The sequence below is a fragment of the Sphaeramia orbicularis genome, chromosome 12 (genome assembly GCF_902148855.1).
Source record: "Sphaeramia orbicularis chromosome 12, fSphaOr1.1, whole genome shotgun sequence".
Classification (NCBI taxonomy): Eukaryota; Metazoa; Chordata; class Actinopteri; order Kurtiformes; family Apogonidae; genus Sphaeramia; species Sphaeramia orbicularis.
The window spans coordinates 76,092,068-76,110,882 of NC_043968.1; the positions used below are offsets into that span (position 1 = coordinate 76,092,068).

General features: G+C 41.2%; 1 protein-coding gene across 4 annotated transcripts; it reads left to right on the forward strand.

The window, feature by feature from the left end:
• The first annotated feature begins 925 nt into the window (after positions 1–925).
• brd10 (bromodomain containing 10) lies at positions 926–18,815 on the forward strand. Of its 4 annotated transcripts, XM_030150439.1 has the most exons (11): positions 926–1,551; positions 2,053–2,764; positions 5,073–5,273; positions 7,759–9,332; positions 11,129–11,190; positions 11,324–11,413; positions 11,841–11,956; positions 12,174–12,376; positions 13,217–15,271; positions 16,128–16,343; positions 16,425–18,815. In XM_030150439.1, exons 1-11 carry the CDS (start codon positions 1,548–1,550, stop codon positions 18,110–18,112), a joined length of 6,921 nt encoding a protein of 2,306 aa, XP_030006299.1. In that variant the 5' UTR covers positions 926–1,547; the 3' UTR covers positions 18,113–18,815. The 4 variants fall into 4 exon arrangements, with proteins under 4 accessions (XP_030006299.1, XP_030006296.1, XP_030006298.1 ...); XM_030150436.1 differs by having other exon boundaries at positions 927–1,551; positions 16,128–18,815; XM_030150438.1 differs by having other exon boundaries at positions 927–1,545; positions 16,128–18,815.

An 18,815-nucleotide genomic window follows, 5' to 3' on the forward strand; every position in this document is an offset into this window, starting at 1 on the left:
GTTTTTGTGTCAGCTGTTATTGTTTTAGATCCACAATACTAACATTTATGAATAAGAGGAGAATTAGCAATAGTAAGTAAGTAAGTAAGTAAATTTTATTTATAGAGCACTTTTCACAGACAGAGTCACAAAGTGCTTTATCAAATCAAAATCAAATCAAATTTACAGAAACCCAACAGAATCCTCCAGGAGCAAACACTTGTGACTGGTGACAGTGGCGAGGAAAAACTTCCCTTTAACAGCAGAAACCTTGAGCAGACCCAGACTCCTGAAGGATGGCCGTATGCCTTGACCAGCTGGGGTTAAAGAGCGAGTAAAGGAGGAGAAAAGAGAGAGTGATAGAGATATAGAGAGACTGGGGGAGAGGGGGAGGTAGGGGGAGACACGTGGAGTACATATAACACTGTAAAGAAGCAACTTTACATCGCGAAAGATGAATAAAACAGTACAAATAGAATACAATTAGAATACCTGTAAAACACAATAAAATACCATTAAAAACAGTTTAAATATATATATAGTATATAAGTTTAATACTAATAACGTACTGGTACTGACCAGATCATCATGGGTAATGTCACGTCCGTCCACCAGCAAAAGTTTTCACATACACATGCTATTCAAAATCCAATGTTTGTGAAAATATAGCTTCCACTGTCAAATAATATCAGTAGTCTGTGCACAAATGTATTAGCATTATTTCAACACAGTTCTATGCATTTCTTACAACTTTTTTTTTTTTTTAATTACAAAAATGGCTACTCATTTGACCCCTTAAGTAAATTTTAGCCGGTATCTTCGTGTAATGTTTTGTATTTCTCATATTCATCCCACAGACCGGACCGCGCCGGACCCTTTGGCGGACCGGATTTGGCCCCCGGACCGCATGTTTGACACCCCAGCATTACACTCACAATGAGATAAATAATGCAGCATGCGGGACAGTGATTGCGTTTTAGAGGCAAGTTCGAAACCAAAATAACAATATTCGTGCGAAAACCCGACCTGCTAGTTACGTCAGCTGCGCACATTTGTGACGGGCACGCGCATTCAGTCAGGGTGGAAGTGGAGTGGACGGTGCACGGGTCTTCAAGCAAGCAAACCCACCCGGTTACGAGGTTTTTGAGAACCATACCGTGTTTGGAAGATGTGACACATGGCACAAAATACCGTGTAAAGTAAAACTGTCAATGTTTGCATGTGTCAAAGTAGCTGTCAACTTGGAAAAGCTAGCTGATTAGCAGGAAGGCTAGTGGTGCTGAAGTGAAATGCATTGTCGGACAGTCAGTCAGTGTTCTCCTTTAGCCATCTTACCGACACTGACATCACTGCGGCCGCCGAACACATGAGATGTCTGCTTAACTTTTTCTCTGCTGGACATTTAATCGCTACAAATTTTTCACCATGGATAGCGAAGGCAGCAGTCGCAGGCCCCAGATTGGAAACAATAGCAAGCTAGCCCGGCTAGCAAGCTGCTGTGGCTGCTAAGCCTGCTAACAGCTATCCTGCTCGGTGCGTGTCTGGAGCCGCACTGAAGACGTCGAGGTATGTTGTTTAAGCAGCCGAGCTCTGCCTCTGGTCAGTTTGTTTTGCTCTTATTTTATTACACGTGACCAGGACACCGGACGTGATAAGGGAGTGTGCCGTTGATAGCTAAATGAGTAAGCAGAAGAAACTTTACTGACTTTGAGTTGTTTTAAGTACCGTTAGCCAGTTACCGTTGGCTAACTTCGGGCTAGCTAACCATAGATCCAAGGGAAATGGAAAGTTTGTTAAAGATCAGACATGCAGATAAATAAAGTTATACTAGTAGAAATTTGGACTTAATCACACAAAGTAAGTGATTGGTCATGTGGCTGTTTTCATGTGAGCGGCTGTCATGGCAGGAAATAAGATATCTGACAGGATGAACACTGACAGTCACTTGGAAATAAAGTTTTTGCAAAAGGGAAAACGGTTGGTCTGGTGTAGTGTCTCCTTGCTTCAAAACGCAGTTCAACTTTGATCGCAATATGTAAATTAACCACAGATGACACCTGTTACCCACTTCAGGTGCAATGGATGAGGAGCCGGTGTCAGATCCCCTCAGTGCAGCCTGTATCCAGCCGGTGTTCTCCAGCCAGGACCTGCCTGACCCACATTCAGCATCCCAACAGCCGCCTTCTGTCTTCATGCCATCTGAGTCTACATGGATGAGCAGCAGCACTGACGACCTGGGCCTAACTGAGGAACTCAGTAACGGGACCTGTGAAATTGAGACTATGGTAGCATTACATTGTCCTGGTGACAGAGAAGATGTAGTGGCTGAAGGTGACCCCCTGGCACTGAGCAATGACGGCATGTCAGAGTTTTCAAATAGTGACATCTCACTGCCAGAGGTTTGTATTTCCACCAACAGCAATAGCTTCGAGGAGGATATGAACTATGAGGTCCAGCAAGCTTATAGGATATTCACTGGCTTTCTCTTGGACAAGAACAAAACAATAACGAGCCCGTTTCTACACCCCATCGGACATCAGGAGGCCCAGCATGGCATTGGAGGGGTCCGGAACAGGGGCCACGCACATCTCAGGCAGTCCATGTGCTTGCGTAGAATAGAGGAGAAGTTCATCAGCCAGGAGTATGAAAGCATAACAGAGTTTGTTGCAGATTTCAGGCTGATGCTGGAGAACTGCTATCGCTACCATGGGGTGGACCATTGGATTTCCAAGCAGGCTCAGAAGCTTGAAATCATGCTGGAGCAGAAGCTAACATTGTTATCCAGGTAAAAACAACTAAATTACACTTTTATACATATGTCAGCACTCATGATTCTTCAAAACTCTTTCAGACATGTTTTTAGAGGTTTTAAAATGATCCTAACTTACAGTATCTCCTAGTTTCAAGAAGTATTCTTGGGGTTGTTACTTCATGTTGCATCAGCTGTGTGATAATATGGTCATCCAGCAGCTTTTAATATATTGATATACTTTCACTGCATCTTTGGGAACATGGAAAGTAAAAACCCGATTTGCCTGAAACTCTGCTAATATGCCATTAAAATGTGCTGTAGCCCTTTGAATTAGACTGTCAAACTATGTACAGTGTATATTTGTTCACAAACACATAATTGATAGAGCTAAGCCCACTGGATATATAGAAGTAAAGAGAGCCTCAGGGTCTCTTTGGCACAAATAAAATGCAGTAACCAACAAAAACCCCAGACAACAGGTCCAAACAGTTGAAAGAGAAACACTGCAAGGATTTGTTTCAAGTTACTAAGACTGGGATGGCAAAGGATTTTAAGCAAATGCATTAGTTGACACAAGACTCAAAAGAAAAACACAAAACACAGACACTCACTGTCTTGGACAAGTTGGAAAACAACAGTAGCACCAAGTCAAACATCCAAGAGGTGAATGTGCACCAGAACCAGTATATGGTAGTGTTTAACCCTAACCACAGCTGTGGTGATACAATGTTCTTAAACAAATTTTTTAATGTTTCCTAAGAATTTACCCTTAATAATAAGAGAAGATCCTGAAAATTGTTTATTCCCTCAGTTTTTTCGCCCAAGAAAAATTCAAAATGCAAACTTTTTTCTTTTTGTTATGTCTTAGTTGAGATTGTGTTTCTCCAGTCATATAGAGCACGTATTGAAATGTTTGAACCACGGTTTGCCCTCAGTTCATGGAGCCAGAAAACAATCAATTAAATCCTTTATAACACTGAAAAAAATCCTGAGGTTGAATTTTTTGCCCATATTGCTCATCTGTGTTGTTGACTAGCCAACAATGGAACTTGAGTCATTTTTTTCCCTGTTAATGTCAAATAGCTTAATTACTTAATAATTTTGTAAATAAAAAATAAATCTAAGCAAATAAGTATAATCACTGTCAGAATGGCAAGAAGGACTTCATGACTGGGACTGTGTTTTATTATTATTTTTAATTTCTAGGCCACTATTTAAGACTTGACTTGATTTCCCTAACACAATTATTTGTTTATTACATAAAATTTTATTTATGTATTTATTTATTTATTTAGACCAACTAATTACTCCTACAATTACCTCCATTATTGCATTATGGTTTTATCATACTCATTTGTGCCAACTGTACTTATTTAGCATAATGGTGATCATCATCTCCGTTCAGTCGTGTGAAACCACTAGATGAAATTGACAGAAACATTGTATTTTCATCACAATGTCCACTTCTTTTTTGGTGTCAGTATTCTCATTGTATATTTCAGTAATAGGCTTTTGTATCTTTTACTTTTGTGTCAAGCACTTTTGTTTAGATCAAATTAAAAGCAATGAAAGAGGAAGTTTTAGTTATGTCTCAGAGTTCAATGTCAACATTTGAATCTTGTTTAGATGTAGCAGGTTTTTCCTCTTTTTTTGGCTCAAAATGATGATGGTGTACCCTCCTTATTGTGTGTACTATGACAATCATATCTTTACCCACTTGTTTTACTGTTGAAAACAGTGACAGATTTTTGTTGAGCTGGAGGTGAAAGAACACTTAACAGTAGCTACTTCATAATTCTCTCTGTATCTTTTTTTTTTTTTTCATTTTGTTTTATTGGAAAAGGCAACAAAATATCTTCAACATTACCATTCATACATCTGTTGTCTAATAGAGCCCTTTTCGTATTTCTTATTTTATACATACAAAAGTGTTTAAACAAACAAAAAAAAAACGAACATATGAACCGGGTGCTTACAGTTTCGGTGTTTCTCACTTAAAAACAATCATAACATTACAATACTTCTGTGTTCTTTGAACATTACACATTTATGCAGAAAAACATAAAACAAGGAAAAAAATACAGGGAAATGACAAAAAAAAGAGGACATTTTTAGAGGAGTGATACAAATTCTGGGCCGCTGGAGGATACAAACTTGATCCATTTGTCCCAAATATGATAAAATGTGTCAATTCGCTCTGTTTTCAAGTACAAAACTACAAACTATTGTCAGGCTTAGATTATGCTAATGGCCTAAAATGAGACACATGTTGTTCCCAGAGGAGGTCAGAATGTCATCGGTTGTAACAAGCGCCTGTATTTTTTCTTTATCTGTCTAATAGGACACTGCGTCAAAAGACAACCCTGGCAGTGACATCCAAAGGCCGTTTCGGTGTAGAGGAGGAACGAGTATCAGGAGGGACCTCCACAAGGAGGAGGTTGGCTCCCCGTAGCCTGGCGACGATCACAGTGGGTGGGCACGAGTCTGTCATGGTCCAGACCCTGCGACTGGAAGAGCAGCAAAGAGCCAAGGAAGAGAGGAGGTGCGTGGTTTTCTCGATTTATTTATTTTAGAAACAAAAGATTAAGTCACTGTTGTTAGTTGTGTGAGGAGAAAAACCTTCTGAGAAATCTATGATATGATGATATGATGTGTGATATTGCCAAAATTTCACAAATAAATAGTGATAATTTCATATCCAAATAATTGTATATTTAATGTTAGTACATTTTCATGAACATTCAGTGAACACTCTCTATAAAATGACTTCAGAGAATGACTTATTTCTAATTATATCACATTTTAAATAATATACATGATGAATAAAAGTAACTTAATTATTTTGATTCTTTTCTCCTTTTAGTTAATAGATAGACAGATAGACAGAGACTTTATTGATCTCAATCTGGGAAATTGCTGCGTAGCAACAGCCTTTGACATAGTAAAAAATAGAATTCAAGAGCAAACCCACTATACATAATAAAGTAGAAGTAAGTACAAACAGAATAGGCCAAGAAATCTAGATAATTTAACAGTATGGTACAATAATAAGCTGTAATGTGCAAAGTAAAGTATAACTCTCCAGTAGGATGGAGGTGCATACATAATAACAGTCACAATCTTTATCGCAGTACTTTGTGACAGGGCTATCGGGCAAATGTGGACAAATCCCACTGGTTTCCTGCGTCTGTCATGTAGTGAGAAAATGCTGCATATATGATCCAGAGCTGGGTTTACAAATTGTTTGTAAGTGACAGATTTTCAGTTTTCAGGACTGCAATTTAAAGCACAAGCTCAACGTGTCATCACAGATAGACCATGTTTAGCCCTTTCATTGTCACGTAGACCAGATCAGGTTAGATCAAATCAGATTAGCTCAGATTAGATCAGATTGGGTAGAACTGACAGTCATTGCATCCATCCAATCTCTGAGCTCTCATTACACGTTTGCATCCAGCTGAATTCTGTAGTTTCTTATTTTTCTGTTCCTGTGTTGTCAGACAGCCAAACAGCTGTATACTTAGAGCAGATAAAGATTACATGCTAACCAGCAGACACTTTTACACCAGGATAGTACATTTTATTTAAGAGCTGCAACATAACAGATGGTGATGATCCCTTCCTCCAATATTTGAGTAGCTGCAACAAATTCCCAGTGATCGAATACACATCCCCATCATTTATAACTTTGTCAGTTTTCATTTGCGCGTAATACAATGTCATATGTTTCTGTAGAATATTCACAGGTAAATAGTTTTCAACTGTAGCAACAAACAAAGGCAGTAGGAAGGAAATATTGATGTTTATAAATTATATGGACATAAATATTGGGACACATCATGTCTGAAGCTGTAAGATGTCCTGTTCATGCTGAGTTGACATATAAACATGAATATTTCCTTAAAGTTTAATGGGAGATTTTTCTTCCTCAGTGAAGAAAGTAGATTTAAAGTAGTAGTAGATAAAATTATTATTTACAGTTAGAGCACCAAAAATATTTTAGAAATTTGGAGGTAGAACATTTAACCCTTGGGGATCTGATCCTATTTTGGCTGTTTTTGAGTACTTTTGATTTTGCCTTTATATACTATATAAAGAAATGTTTACTATACCTATGTTTGGTATTTTTTTTCAGCACAACTTCATTTATCTCATCTGCCTATTATTTTTTCACATTAGCCTACTATATCAACACAAAAGGCCAAAAAACACACAAAAAATATAAAATCCAATTTACATAATTTAATGCAGAAATAACACAAAGATGCTTAACGAACCTTTTCAAAGACTTTAAAAGTGAATATTTGTTCCAAATATTAGGTATATATAAATAAAATAGTAATAAAATAAAATTATACTTAAATATTTGACGTAAAAAACGTATCTTTATGTAAGTGCCCCCCCCCCCCAAGTCATCCCGGTTTCCGAATCCGTTTCAGGTGGGGGTCATTCTCACCCTTACCTGTAATGCTAATGCAGTCTGTGGATTAGAAGCCGCAGATTCGGCCCGTTTTTCCCGATTTGAAAAAGGACAAAAAATGACGAAGATACGGTCAGAAATATAATGCCCCCCCACCTCATTTTCATACTTTTATTCACGTTCGTTTGCTCTCATTTCAAGCCATTATATCTCCGTTCGTATTTACTCTATCAACATCAAATAAAAAGCGGGAGAGTGTTTCAAGTCCACACTTTCGAATGCAGTTGTCCTTAGTGGTCTACGTGACCGGCTTCCGACGCTATGACGTGTTGAAAATGTCCTGTGATTGAATCATGGGGCCGTGACCCTGGACCCCAAAGGGTTAAAATCATAGACATGGATTTTTTTTTAAAACCAAAATCAATGCTGAGAGAAATTCAGTCAAAACCATCTCTGAGGCATTTTGGAAGCAAAGATAACAATTTAAACCAAACTAACCAGTGTAATGATAATTATCCCAATATAAAACTATAATTTGACATTGTTATAAAAGAAACACCTGTTCTGTCACAAAGCTCTGGTTAGAAACCTTTTTTTTGTTTTTCAGACAACGTGAACTTGAGAAGAAAGAGGCCGAAGAAATGTCAGCCAAAGAGGTGGAAGAATGGGAGCAGAGCTTGTTGTCCCAGGCGTCCCCCTACACTGTGGACACCCTTTGGGAACTCCCAGCTATAGGACACTTCCTCTGTCTGGCTCAGACCGCCCTCAACCTCCCTGAAATTATATTTTTTGAGTTGGAGCGATGTCTGTTAATGCCTCGCTGTAGCCTTCTCCTGTCCAAAATCATGTCTTCCCTGCTGTCCCCACCACAGAAAAGATCCACTCTGCATCGCCGGCCAGCTCTGCCTTACCGCCGGTGGGAGTCGGAGCTCAGGCAGCGGGTCATGGGCTGGTATCAAACTATCGGTGCCTGTTATGATCAGCCAGGTCGGGCTGAGCAGCTGGGCCTGTGCCACCAGTTCTTCAGCATCCTGGGAGAGGTCAGTCCCTTGGAAGAGAAGCCCTTCCACTTGCTGCCCTTCTACCAGCGCGTATGGCTTCTGAAGGGGCTGTGTGATCATGTGTATGAGACACAGAAGGACGTGCAGGACGCTGTGCTGGCTCAGCCCATCCATGAATGTAGGGAGTCTATTTTGGGCTACGACAGCAAGGAGAATGCCTATATACACTTCCCACATTTCTGCGGGGCAGACCTGAGGATTTACTGCCAAAGCCCCAGCACACCCCCTGCTTTTCCTTTCCCTTCTGTTTTGGTGAAAAGGGTTGAAGTAAAACGAGGAACCGAGGGCAAAGAGTCCAGTACAGTCAAGGTTGAGGGAGAAAAAAGTGACGTTGGGCATTTCGGTGGCTCTTTGGGCACAGGAGACTCTGCTGACCACGGGATGGGAAGAGCAGAGACACAGAGGTTTACCAAGGAAAAAGCTGAGGGAGAGGAAGATGACGAAACATTCAGTTTGTGGTCACTGAAAAAGGAGGAAGAGTCATCTGACGGAGACTCCTGTGAGGATTTTGATAGACATACTAACACCTTGTCGATTTCACCTACAAGCCCTATCAGGAGAAGCGACGTTAAAAATAATTTGAAAAGGGAAAGGGTGGAGTTGGAGCATCAATCCAAAAGACTCAAATTAAAACAGGAGCCAGGCTTCTCTTTGGGCTCCATATGCATCATGAACACAGTGACACAAGAGCCCTGTCTCAGTGTGGTAGAGCACAGCTACACTGGCAGGTCCCCAACACAACCAGTGAAAGCCCATGGACAAAGTCCCACTCAGGGACACCAAAGATCATCATGCTCGGAATGCTGTAAAAGCAAAATTGGTAACATTAAGTCTGAGCCGCTCGAGTGCGGTTACGGCACCTCAGGGCCAGCCACGCAGTTGTCGTCTGAGAGCACTCAAAATTCAAGCGAAGAGAGGGCGTATGACAGAATCTGGACTAAGAAAAAAAAGCGGAAGAAAAAGCGAGGAAGTGAACAGCTGCTGGGGGTGAAAAGAGAGTACAAGCAGCTGCAGCAGGTGGACAGGATGAGTATGTCTGCAGCTGAAGGGGCCAAGTCTGCCATCCAACAGGGGTCCACAGCCAACAAGAGGAAAGACAAGAAGAAGAAACATAAAGCAGGTACCAGAAAAGTCTCAGGCATACAGTTAAATGGATGGAATACTTGTATCATGGCACATAGTTTTTTTTTTTTTGGTTTTTTTTTTTTAGGTTACAATTAGGGATGCACCGATACCTATACCACTATCGGGTATTGGGTCCAATACTCGGTGTATGTACTTGTACTCATACTCGCAAAAGTACTTCGATACAAACACACCGATACTACTTACCACAGCATGACATTCACAGTTCAGTGAAGCAGGTACGCAGCGATGGAGTAATGTCAGCAAGTGTGGAGATTTAACTGAATAAGTGATGGTGACAAAAGTTACGTTAAAGACACAGACAGATGCAGACGGAGCGTTCTGTCCGTCCTCTGCGTACATTCCATCCGTTTTCCAGGTGCTGGCAGATGCGTACCCAGACGGAGAATACCAGCGGGAACAGTGGAGGAAGAGGATCTGTTCAAAGAGCCACTGTGTGACTTAGAGAAAAACTACTGACAAATTTATGACAACTACCCTCAGCGATATCAACATTAGTATCACAATAGTGTTACTGCTGTCGTCTCCATGTCTGCTATTACTGATTTTCTTCCTCTCAAAAAACTTTACTTTTCTTCGTGGTATTTGTCTAGAATGGTTAATTAAGAGCAGTGCCCCCTGGTGGATTGATTGACAAACGCTCATTCCAACACATTAAATGTCAGTAGCAGCACTTTGTTCCAGACTAATGACAACGACAATAAAGCACATTTACAAAAGGAACTAACAACTGGAATGGGATTTTTAAGTACTCATATCTGTACTCTGTATCGGCAACTACTCAAATGTAATTACTTGTACTCAGTCTGGAAAAAAGTGGTATCGGTGCATCTTTAGTTAAAATTATCATTTCACTGTATCAAGATGCAAACAGAAAATACAGGAAATGTGGAAAACCAAAATCTGGAAAAACATTTAGTGTGATATTGCACTTACAGAAAAAAAAAGTATCCAAAGACAGATCCACTGGTGAAACTTGCATCTCAGAACCCCTCAGTTTCACTCGTCCTATCAGTTGTCTCAGGTTAATCCCACCATGTCGCTGAACAGGTCACACTGAAAGTTTAAAGGGCTCATATTTATCTAAACCCACTTTTATCAGTCTTTGGTTCATTTATTTGTGTATTTGGACCCTAATAGTTAATACAGTTTGAATTTGAACCCTCCAGGTGCTGCAAAGCTATCTTTATATTCATTTGGGCAAAAATCGAGTGGATTTCTATAACCAATTCCTGCTTAATTTGTTGCATCTATAACTAGTTATGTCACAACATTTGCACATGTAAGGTCACTTCTGACGAACATTTCTTCGAGTACCCCATAATTCCAAACCCACATTTATAAGGAAGTTCCACACAGATTTGTGGTGCTGGCAGGTGTTTGGTTCGTACATGTGCTTTACTTCAGTGTAGATCTGACAGATGGGTGTGGTTGATATCATGGAACCTCCTAACTCTAAAACGCTTTGACCCTGACTCATTAGTGCTGTTTAATAGTGAAGAACCCTACAATCATGGCCCTCATCATTTAATTTACCGATGTAGATGAATGTCTGTATTTTTAAAATTTTATTATTGCCATGATCATCTTTTGTTGTTAATTGTTATTCATTTTTTGTGAGTTTTCAATACTGTGCAATACTTGTATCTTATTAAAGAGATAGAAGTAATGACAAATGGTGGCCCAAGAGTTTTGCATGTGTATTTGCTGCAATATTATTAGGTTTTTTTTCTCATTTGTTTATCTTTATATCTGTCATTTCTTTGATAGGCAAAAAACTTCAAACCTCAAAGAAAATTAAGGATGAACCTCCGCTTGAACCATCTTTTAAGGTAGTAATTTAGTTTTTTTATTAAAAGACTATTTCTTGCTGTGGACCAGTCTGTTACGGTATTTTTGTAGTCAGTGAAATTGCAACATCCTTTAACATCCTGTTTTCTACCTCCATGTACTGTTTCTCTGTAGTTGGTATGCACTAGTCTTGAGGAATTACGAGAGCTGATCAGTAAGACTGAGGATGAGCTGGATGACCTGGAGAGCACTAAAAAGAGACTGGTAGGTATCAGTCATAGCTCTGACAAGAAGATTCACATATACTTGAGTAAATTTTCTTCATTTGCTTTGGTACATTCCTCAGATGACAATTGAAATCCTTAAAATCCTTAGGCATCAGTTCATTGCATTAGATTGGTACAGAAATGTGCATTGCAATTTACTTTAGAAAACGCTTTCATATGGCACGGATCTGAGCATTTTTACTGTCTGTGTTTGTAAGCAGTGACACAAAGTCTCGTCATTTACACGGCACTGTCATGTTCATTGGCACTAATACTTTTGTGTGATAAACTAAGGATTTAGAGCAGGTTACAAGCTTCAGATGGTAATCCATTGTGTGCTGTTAGTACAATTTGATGATTTGAGGTATGTACCAAAGCACCAGCAAAAAATTATAATTTCAGAGTTTATATTTTCATAATTATAGGGTCGGTGGTATTATAGACGAGAGGCAGTGAAAGACCTCCACAGCACTCTAATCCGGCTACTAAATGAGCTTTCCCCATGGGAACCTAAACTCATAAAGGCCTATCAAAGGAACAGGTATTGTATGAGCTCTCAATCTCAAAATAAATTGACCAGTAGGGATTGTATCATACATTTTTATGAGGTAGTGATACTGAATTGACATTGTTTGTCTTGTGCAGCACAGGCAGGGTTGTTTTGATGTCGTGACAGCAATATTACCTTTAGTTCCACAGCACAAATACAGTAGATGGAAAGTGTTGCTAATTTATTTTATCCTCTGGGTCCTCATCAGGCTTCGTTTGAAGAAGGAATTTGAGGTGTTCAAGAAGCATCCAGAGTACAACAACTTTGTTCGTGAGGAGTGTATTTCATCATCGTCAGATGATGACGAGGAGAGGGTTTTAGGTAAAGAGGTGTGTTTACTGACTGAACAATACAGAAGATCAGAAGAGGAAGACTTGGAGCATGTGGTTCCCAGAGGCCTTTGGACTGGGGGTAATGTACTTTATTTAAATCTAATGTTCAGACTTTGATTATTTTATAACGATTTAGCATAATATGTCTGGTCCTAAATGTTTCATTGCAGTTAACTGTCTGATTTCTGAGACTATTTAGTTGCAGGGAAATGAATGTCCAGTCATTACAGTGACTGGACATTCATTTATCATTAGTTTTGTTAGTACAAATATGATTAAGATCTATAAGACAATTAGGCCACACTCATGGTACTGGGTATCTTTCAGCACCATGTAGTCAAGGAGACGGATGCTTTTTCTGTCTATAAATACTTCCTTCTATGTGGAGGGTATAATGTACTTCTTGACATGTTCCTGATGCAACTTGCAGCTATACCAGATCATTATCAAGTGTTTTGGTTCTTGTTGCATTGGATAACCCTTTTGACTTAATATGCACTGGTGCATCAGTCAAAAATCAGTGTTAGCAGGTATAATCCTTGTTGACTCGACATCAGCTATTGGGAAATGATATGATATTCACTGATGGCGTTGAGTGATTGTTATGTTGCTGATTGTTGTTTACTGTGAAGCCTGTCTTAGTGTTTTCTCATTTGTACAGCTGAATCTTTGCTCATTCAAAGATTGCATGATGGGCTCAAAGTTCAGTTTTTTTTATATAATGATGAAGACTTATTTGTTTCCCTGGCCCAGAAGGAGGAATTGATTTAAACAAAAACAAAATAAATAAAAGGGTATTGGCTTCAGCTAGCTGACGCTTGTTATTATATATATTGTATAGGTATCAGCCCAGAATTTCACAGGCTTTACACAGTAATGACCCCTTCATTTTTAAAAGACAGTTCTATTACGTTTTCAGGAAGCACCAGGGAGTTTGGGACTGAGTCTGCTGGAGAGACAACCATGACGTACATCACTCCAAATCATCTAAAAATCCCACTGGCCAGCCCTGATAAAGGTGTTAGTCTACTGCCCAGACCTCAGACTGGTACGAGTAACAGTTCCTCTACCCCTGACTCTGAGCTGCAGTCCAGATCCGAATTGATCCATTCAGATCAATCCAGCAACTCCAACTCTGCATGGGCATCAAGGATACCAGCCCAGACTACTGTGTCACCGAAACCCCCCATCCTTCACCTCACTACTGGACTACCTAAGGGCTACACGCCCATCCCCACATTGCTAGCCAAGAGTGTGGGAAACAAAGTGACCTTAATGAAACGGCCTGCTGAATGCCTCGGAGTCAACAGCATAAATGGACAGAGCAAAAGGCCTGTAGTCTCCTCCTTGCCTACCTCTGCAGTGGATACCACTAAACTCTCAAAAGCACAAAGTTCTTCATCTAGTTCCCAGCAGAACGCTCAGCAATCACAGGCACAAGGCCAGGTGAAACAAACACCAACAGTTCCACAGCCAGGACTGGCCACAATGATGGCAGCTCCCCCTAAATCACCGCAGACCAAACCAAGCCAGACCCTACCAAAAACTGTCCAAGTGGTGTACAAGGTACCTGAGGGGCTGGGTCATCTTGTGAGGAAAGACAGCAGCAGCCCAGTCAAGATCTCTGTTCATCCTGCTGTGGACCAAAACGCTGGAGAGAGGATAATGCAGCAAGTGGTAATTTTGCCTTCTAACCTTCTTATTAAAAAAACTGAAGAAAAATCGTTGTTACATCAACAACAGTCCAAGAGAGTTCAGGACCCAGTTCCTGAAGTGGCCACATCATTATGTATGTCCACCAATGTGCCTGGTTTCACCATTCCTGAAAACAGAATCCCTATTCAGCAAGTGGCACCTTTAAAAGATGCCAGGACAGTGAGGACCTCCTCTCCTTCTGTTTCCCCTGGTTTGCAGCAGACGGCCATAAACACGGCAGGATTCAAGGGTACACTGCCTCGTAGTCTTCAGACTACTACATCACAATGTATACCAAACCACTCACCTGTCATGACTCCTGCCAGTGCAGTTTATACTGATCCTGCTAAGTCCACAGACCCTAAACAGGAACTCAAGACTGTGTGTATACGTGACTCGCAGTCTATCCTTGTAACAACTAGAGGAGGCAACACTGGGATTGTGAAAGTCCAGACATCCTCAGACCAGAATGCTCTTGGTTCTTTGCCCACCAGTCCCATCATAACTATTTCACCTCAGTTTAAAGCCTTTCTTGTATCCAAGACATCACCAACTCTTTGTCCTTCCATTCCCGCCCAGACTTCCTCATGCACCATCCCAGCACTGACAAGTATCTCAGTGGCCCAAACTCAGAGGCAGGTTCCCTCAGTATTAAAGTCCCCCTCTACTGTCAGACTTCCTATGGTTACTTCTGTCACTGGAAGCATTCCTGTCACAGCCCAAGTAAGCCAATCTGTAGATTCTACTGTTGCCTTAACTCAAGGCTCCAAAATTTCAGCTAGCTGTACTGAATCAACAAAGAGTGCTCTACTAACACAGACAGCAGGGTCTGGTTCTTGCTTGCAACCATCATTAGTAAAAAATGCTGTTGTTGTCCCCTCACTCACTAATTCTGGTGCTTCCCAAGGTGCCACAGCAGCAGAGTTCATCAGCAAACCTTTTGTGAAACGGACCAGTACAGACGAAATGTCACAAGTCACTAAATTTATCTTAGTCACTCCCTCTTCTTCCACTTCCTCCTCAATGGTCGGGGTTTCATCCACGAAAACACTCCCCGGTTCACAAGTCATGTTCATTGGTCAACCCACAGTGACGTCATCCATGACCGTCATGCAAAGCTCCAAAGCAGTTCCAAAGCAGGTAGTAGCTGCAGCACCTAGCGGACAGCGGCTGGCTACTCCATTATCCAGTGAGAAGATGGGAGTAAGCCCAAGCCAGTGTGTTAGCAGCCTCAACTCCGAGCCATTGTCCAAGGCCAAGAACATCACCTTGCCCTCAGGTGGGTTTTTTTTATTTGATCTTTAGCACATGCTTGTGCATGTTTTCAGTAAGTTTGCTATGTGCAGACAACTAGAAAAGATGTGCCACAGTATTTGGTTCAGGTTACTTTATTTGAAAATGTAGATAGAACTGGTTTGTAGAAACTGCATCCATCATGACACATTCTCTGACACAGAAACACAGACAGTAGACAAATGATATGATATATGATAATGATAAATAATACAACAAAATGCAACAATATAATTACCCAAAGATGACTTAAATTGAGAAAATGTCTATAAAATCACAAAAAATGAAACAACTAAATGAGTAACTCCCATCTGATCAGTAGTACAACACCTTGTTCATTTCTGTGTTGGCTTGATTTGAACCTGAAATTGATTCTACAAAGGCTGAGAGTGGTTTTTACCCCTCGGCCAACTCTGGCCAGAAGGGTATTGTGATCATTTTGTCATCTGTCTGTCTGTCTGTCCATTCAACAATGTGGTCGCATTATCTGAATAATATGTTGAGATATTGTCACCAAATTTATCCTGTGGATGCATCTTGGCATGGAGCAGAAGCCTATTGAAAATAGGTCCTTCTTGACCTACTTTTTCAAGGTCAAGTGACGACATATAGTGACATCGCTATATTTGGCCGAGGGGTATTAAAAATACGCAACATGTTATGTTATGAAATGGAGATAGTTTTGTGCTGAAACTGACTAGTAGAGAGGGTTAAACTGGGTTAGCCTGGGACCTATCAATCACATTACTGAACCACATAATACTAGGATGGAAGGAAAGACTGCAGCAGAATACACAAACTGATTTCTTGCTTTTATTTTTATCTGATTTCAACTTTTGCAGGCGTTCACATCCAGTTTTCAGGACAGACGACGACCATCGGACAGACCATTGGTGTCCTATCGCGTTCTCCCTCCAAGAACAGAGTATCTAACTCTGATTCAGGCCAAAAACCCATCTCAACTGGACAGATTACAGTCCCAAGTTCAAACATCATCTCAAGCCGTTCCTCCTTGCTGGCCTCTCACACTTCACCGCCCACTGCCTCTAATCCTCAAGGTATGTCTTCCTTCTCTGTGATCTCCAAACCAGTCTCTTCCACAACCACATCCTCTGCTACAGTGGACTCTTTCCCTGCAGGAGACACATCAAAGAAGAACCCTGGGCTGTCCACAGATACACTGGCCAGTGAGTGTCATGCTCATGTAACAACTTCAGTACAGAGTAGTCCATTTCAAAACTCAATACCTGCCATGGTCCATCACTCCCCAAATATCCAAAGTGGCATTACTCCTAAAACGTCCATGTTACCTTCACTCCAGTTTCCTCTCAATAAGACCCAAGCACAGATCTACTCAGCAACAACAAAACCTACTAGTACCACTGGGGACCTTTTATCATCATCAACAACAGCCTCTACTCCAGTCACCACATCTGCTACTGGCACAATCCAGCAGAAAATAGTCATCAACACAACCACACCCCTTGCCGCTGGTACGCATATCGTTCTTAATAATGCACACTTTGTCGTACCACCACAGGGTTTGAGTCCAGGCACCCATGTCCTCATCATCTCAAGTCCTGCAGCACAACAAGTGCCTAGTACAAGTGCTGTCACCACTGGAGCAGCAGCAGTACCCCTACAGGGGGTAAGCCATGTCACTGTAGCCCCTCAAGCATCAGTTTTACCCCAGTCCCCAACCAGGCTGCCCAGTGTACCAGCCATCAGTTCTCCTTTTGTAGCATGCACACCTGCTCTTGGACCACCGTTGGTAGCAGCCAGTCCCAGTGTCACACCAGTCCAGTTAACAGGAGCAACTGGTTTGAGCTCCACACTGTTAGCCAGTAAAACAAATGTAGTATCTGCTTTGCCAAGGTTGCCGGCCTTGCAGGCTGTTAACATTGCATCAGCACCCACTGTGGTGTCAGCCCTGCCCCGGTTGGATGGTGCAGGCCTAGTCTCGCCAGTAACAACCAGCTCCTCTGCTGTCGTCTCGCAGCCAGCTGTTGTTAGGGCAGTTGCCGGTACAGCCACACAAGGTGAATGTTTGTCCGCCATTTCAGCTACACTGGCACTCCCTTCGCCCAGGTTGTCAGCACCTGCATTATCATCTGTTGTTTTACCCAACCCATCCGCTGTTTCTCTGCTCAGTCCTAATCCAGCACCCACATCCTCTGTTGCACCCAGTTTGTATCCTTCCTCTCTTAACCCACAAGTTGTTTCTGCAACAGCTGTCCGGCCCCAGCAGACAGCGGTTCAAGCTGCTGCCCCTTCCACTGCTCCATCACAAGCGTTGCTACATATGGGACTTGGCAATACATCTGTCAGAAAACCACCACCAGCAGTCCTTCATCCAGTCCTCAGTGGTGCACGGGCACAAGTATTACCAACAGTGGCTGTCCCGCCAATTGTGAGCACAGTTTCGAGGATGCAGACTCTGCCCATTGCCACAGTTCCACCGATTGGAAGCACCGTAAACCGTTTGGAATCGGCTCCTATTGTGTGCATGCCACTCACCAGCAGCACCGTTATAGTCACTGCAAGCCAGCCAATGACAGCACTGGAGACCAACGACAGCATCCATCCACCCGCGGTTCTGTCTGGTTCAGCACTGGGAAAACACTCTGTGCAGACTTCAGCACTAAGTATGCATACTAGTGTAGCATCGAAGCTACTCATTAGTCCTGATGGTGCTGTTTTGAGCACAGATCAGTGCCAGGTCGGGCCAAAACCGAAGGCTGCGCTGGTGGTTTCCCCCAACAGTTCCACAGCAGCACTGCATACACGGGATTCCTCACTGCAGCCTTCACAGATGAACACAAAGTAAACCAGTTCACAGAGACTAAGACTCGAAGATCGAAGGACACACACATCATTTCATCTGCTTACTTTGCCAAGGTTCATATCTATTTGCTTGTAGTGTTTCTGCAGATAGTTCAAGAACTTTAGCTTGACTCACTATTTCAATTGTCAAAGTACAATAGTTTATTCATCTAGTATGTAAACTGTAAGCTCAATCAGACAGACTGGAAATGTATACTGTGATGATTTTCCTTATGTGGAAACCATTGGCATTGCCCTTGGATGAATGTTAAAGACTTTCCCATTTCATGTTATGACCAGTAATGACGACGCAAATAACAAATCAGTAGAATGGGTTAGAATAAATGAATTTCAGCTTCAGTTTTTGTAATACTTTTCAATGCCATTAGATACTGTTTGAAGGGTTATTTACTGAGAAAATAGTAATCGCAACAATTTGATCGATTTTGAACAATACAATTCTGTGTATCAAATTTCAGTCAAATTGTCCTTTTTTTTAAAGTAGTAATTGTCTGAAAATTTACATTTTACCTTTTAGAATGTAAAACTCATAGATGAATTTGTACTACATGTTTAAGTCTACATGAAATGTTTTGACTTCACATTTATTTATTTTTACCATATAGATTTTTTAGAAATATTTACTAGGTACAATTTCATTGGACAAATGTGGACATTACTGCATGGAAATAAACAGTGCAACTGTC

Excerpts from the sequence above, each read along its gene's own strand:
- brd10 (XM_030150436.1), top strand. Across the intron at positions 5,274-7,758 it reads AGAGCCAAGGAAGAGAGGAG|ACAACGTGAACTTGAGAAGA; the intron begins GTGCGTGGTTTT and ends TTTGTTTTTCAG. Across the intron at positions 11,957-12,173 it reads AAGGCCTATCAAAGGAACAG|GCTTCGTTTGAAGAAGGAAT; the intron begins GTATTGTATGAG and ends GGTCCTCATCAG.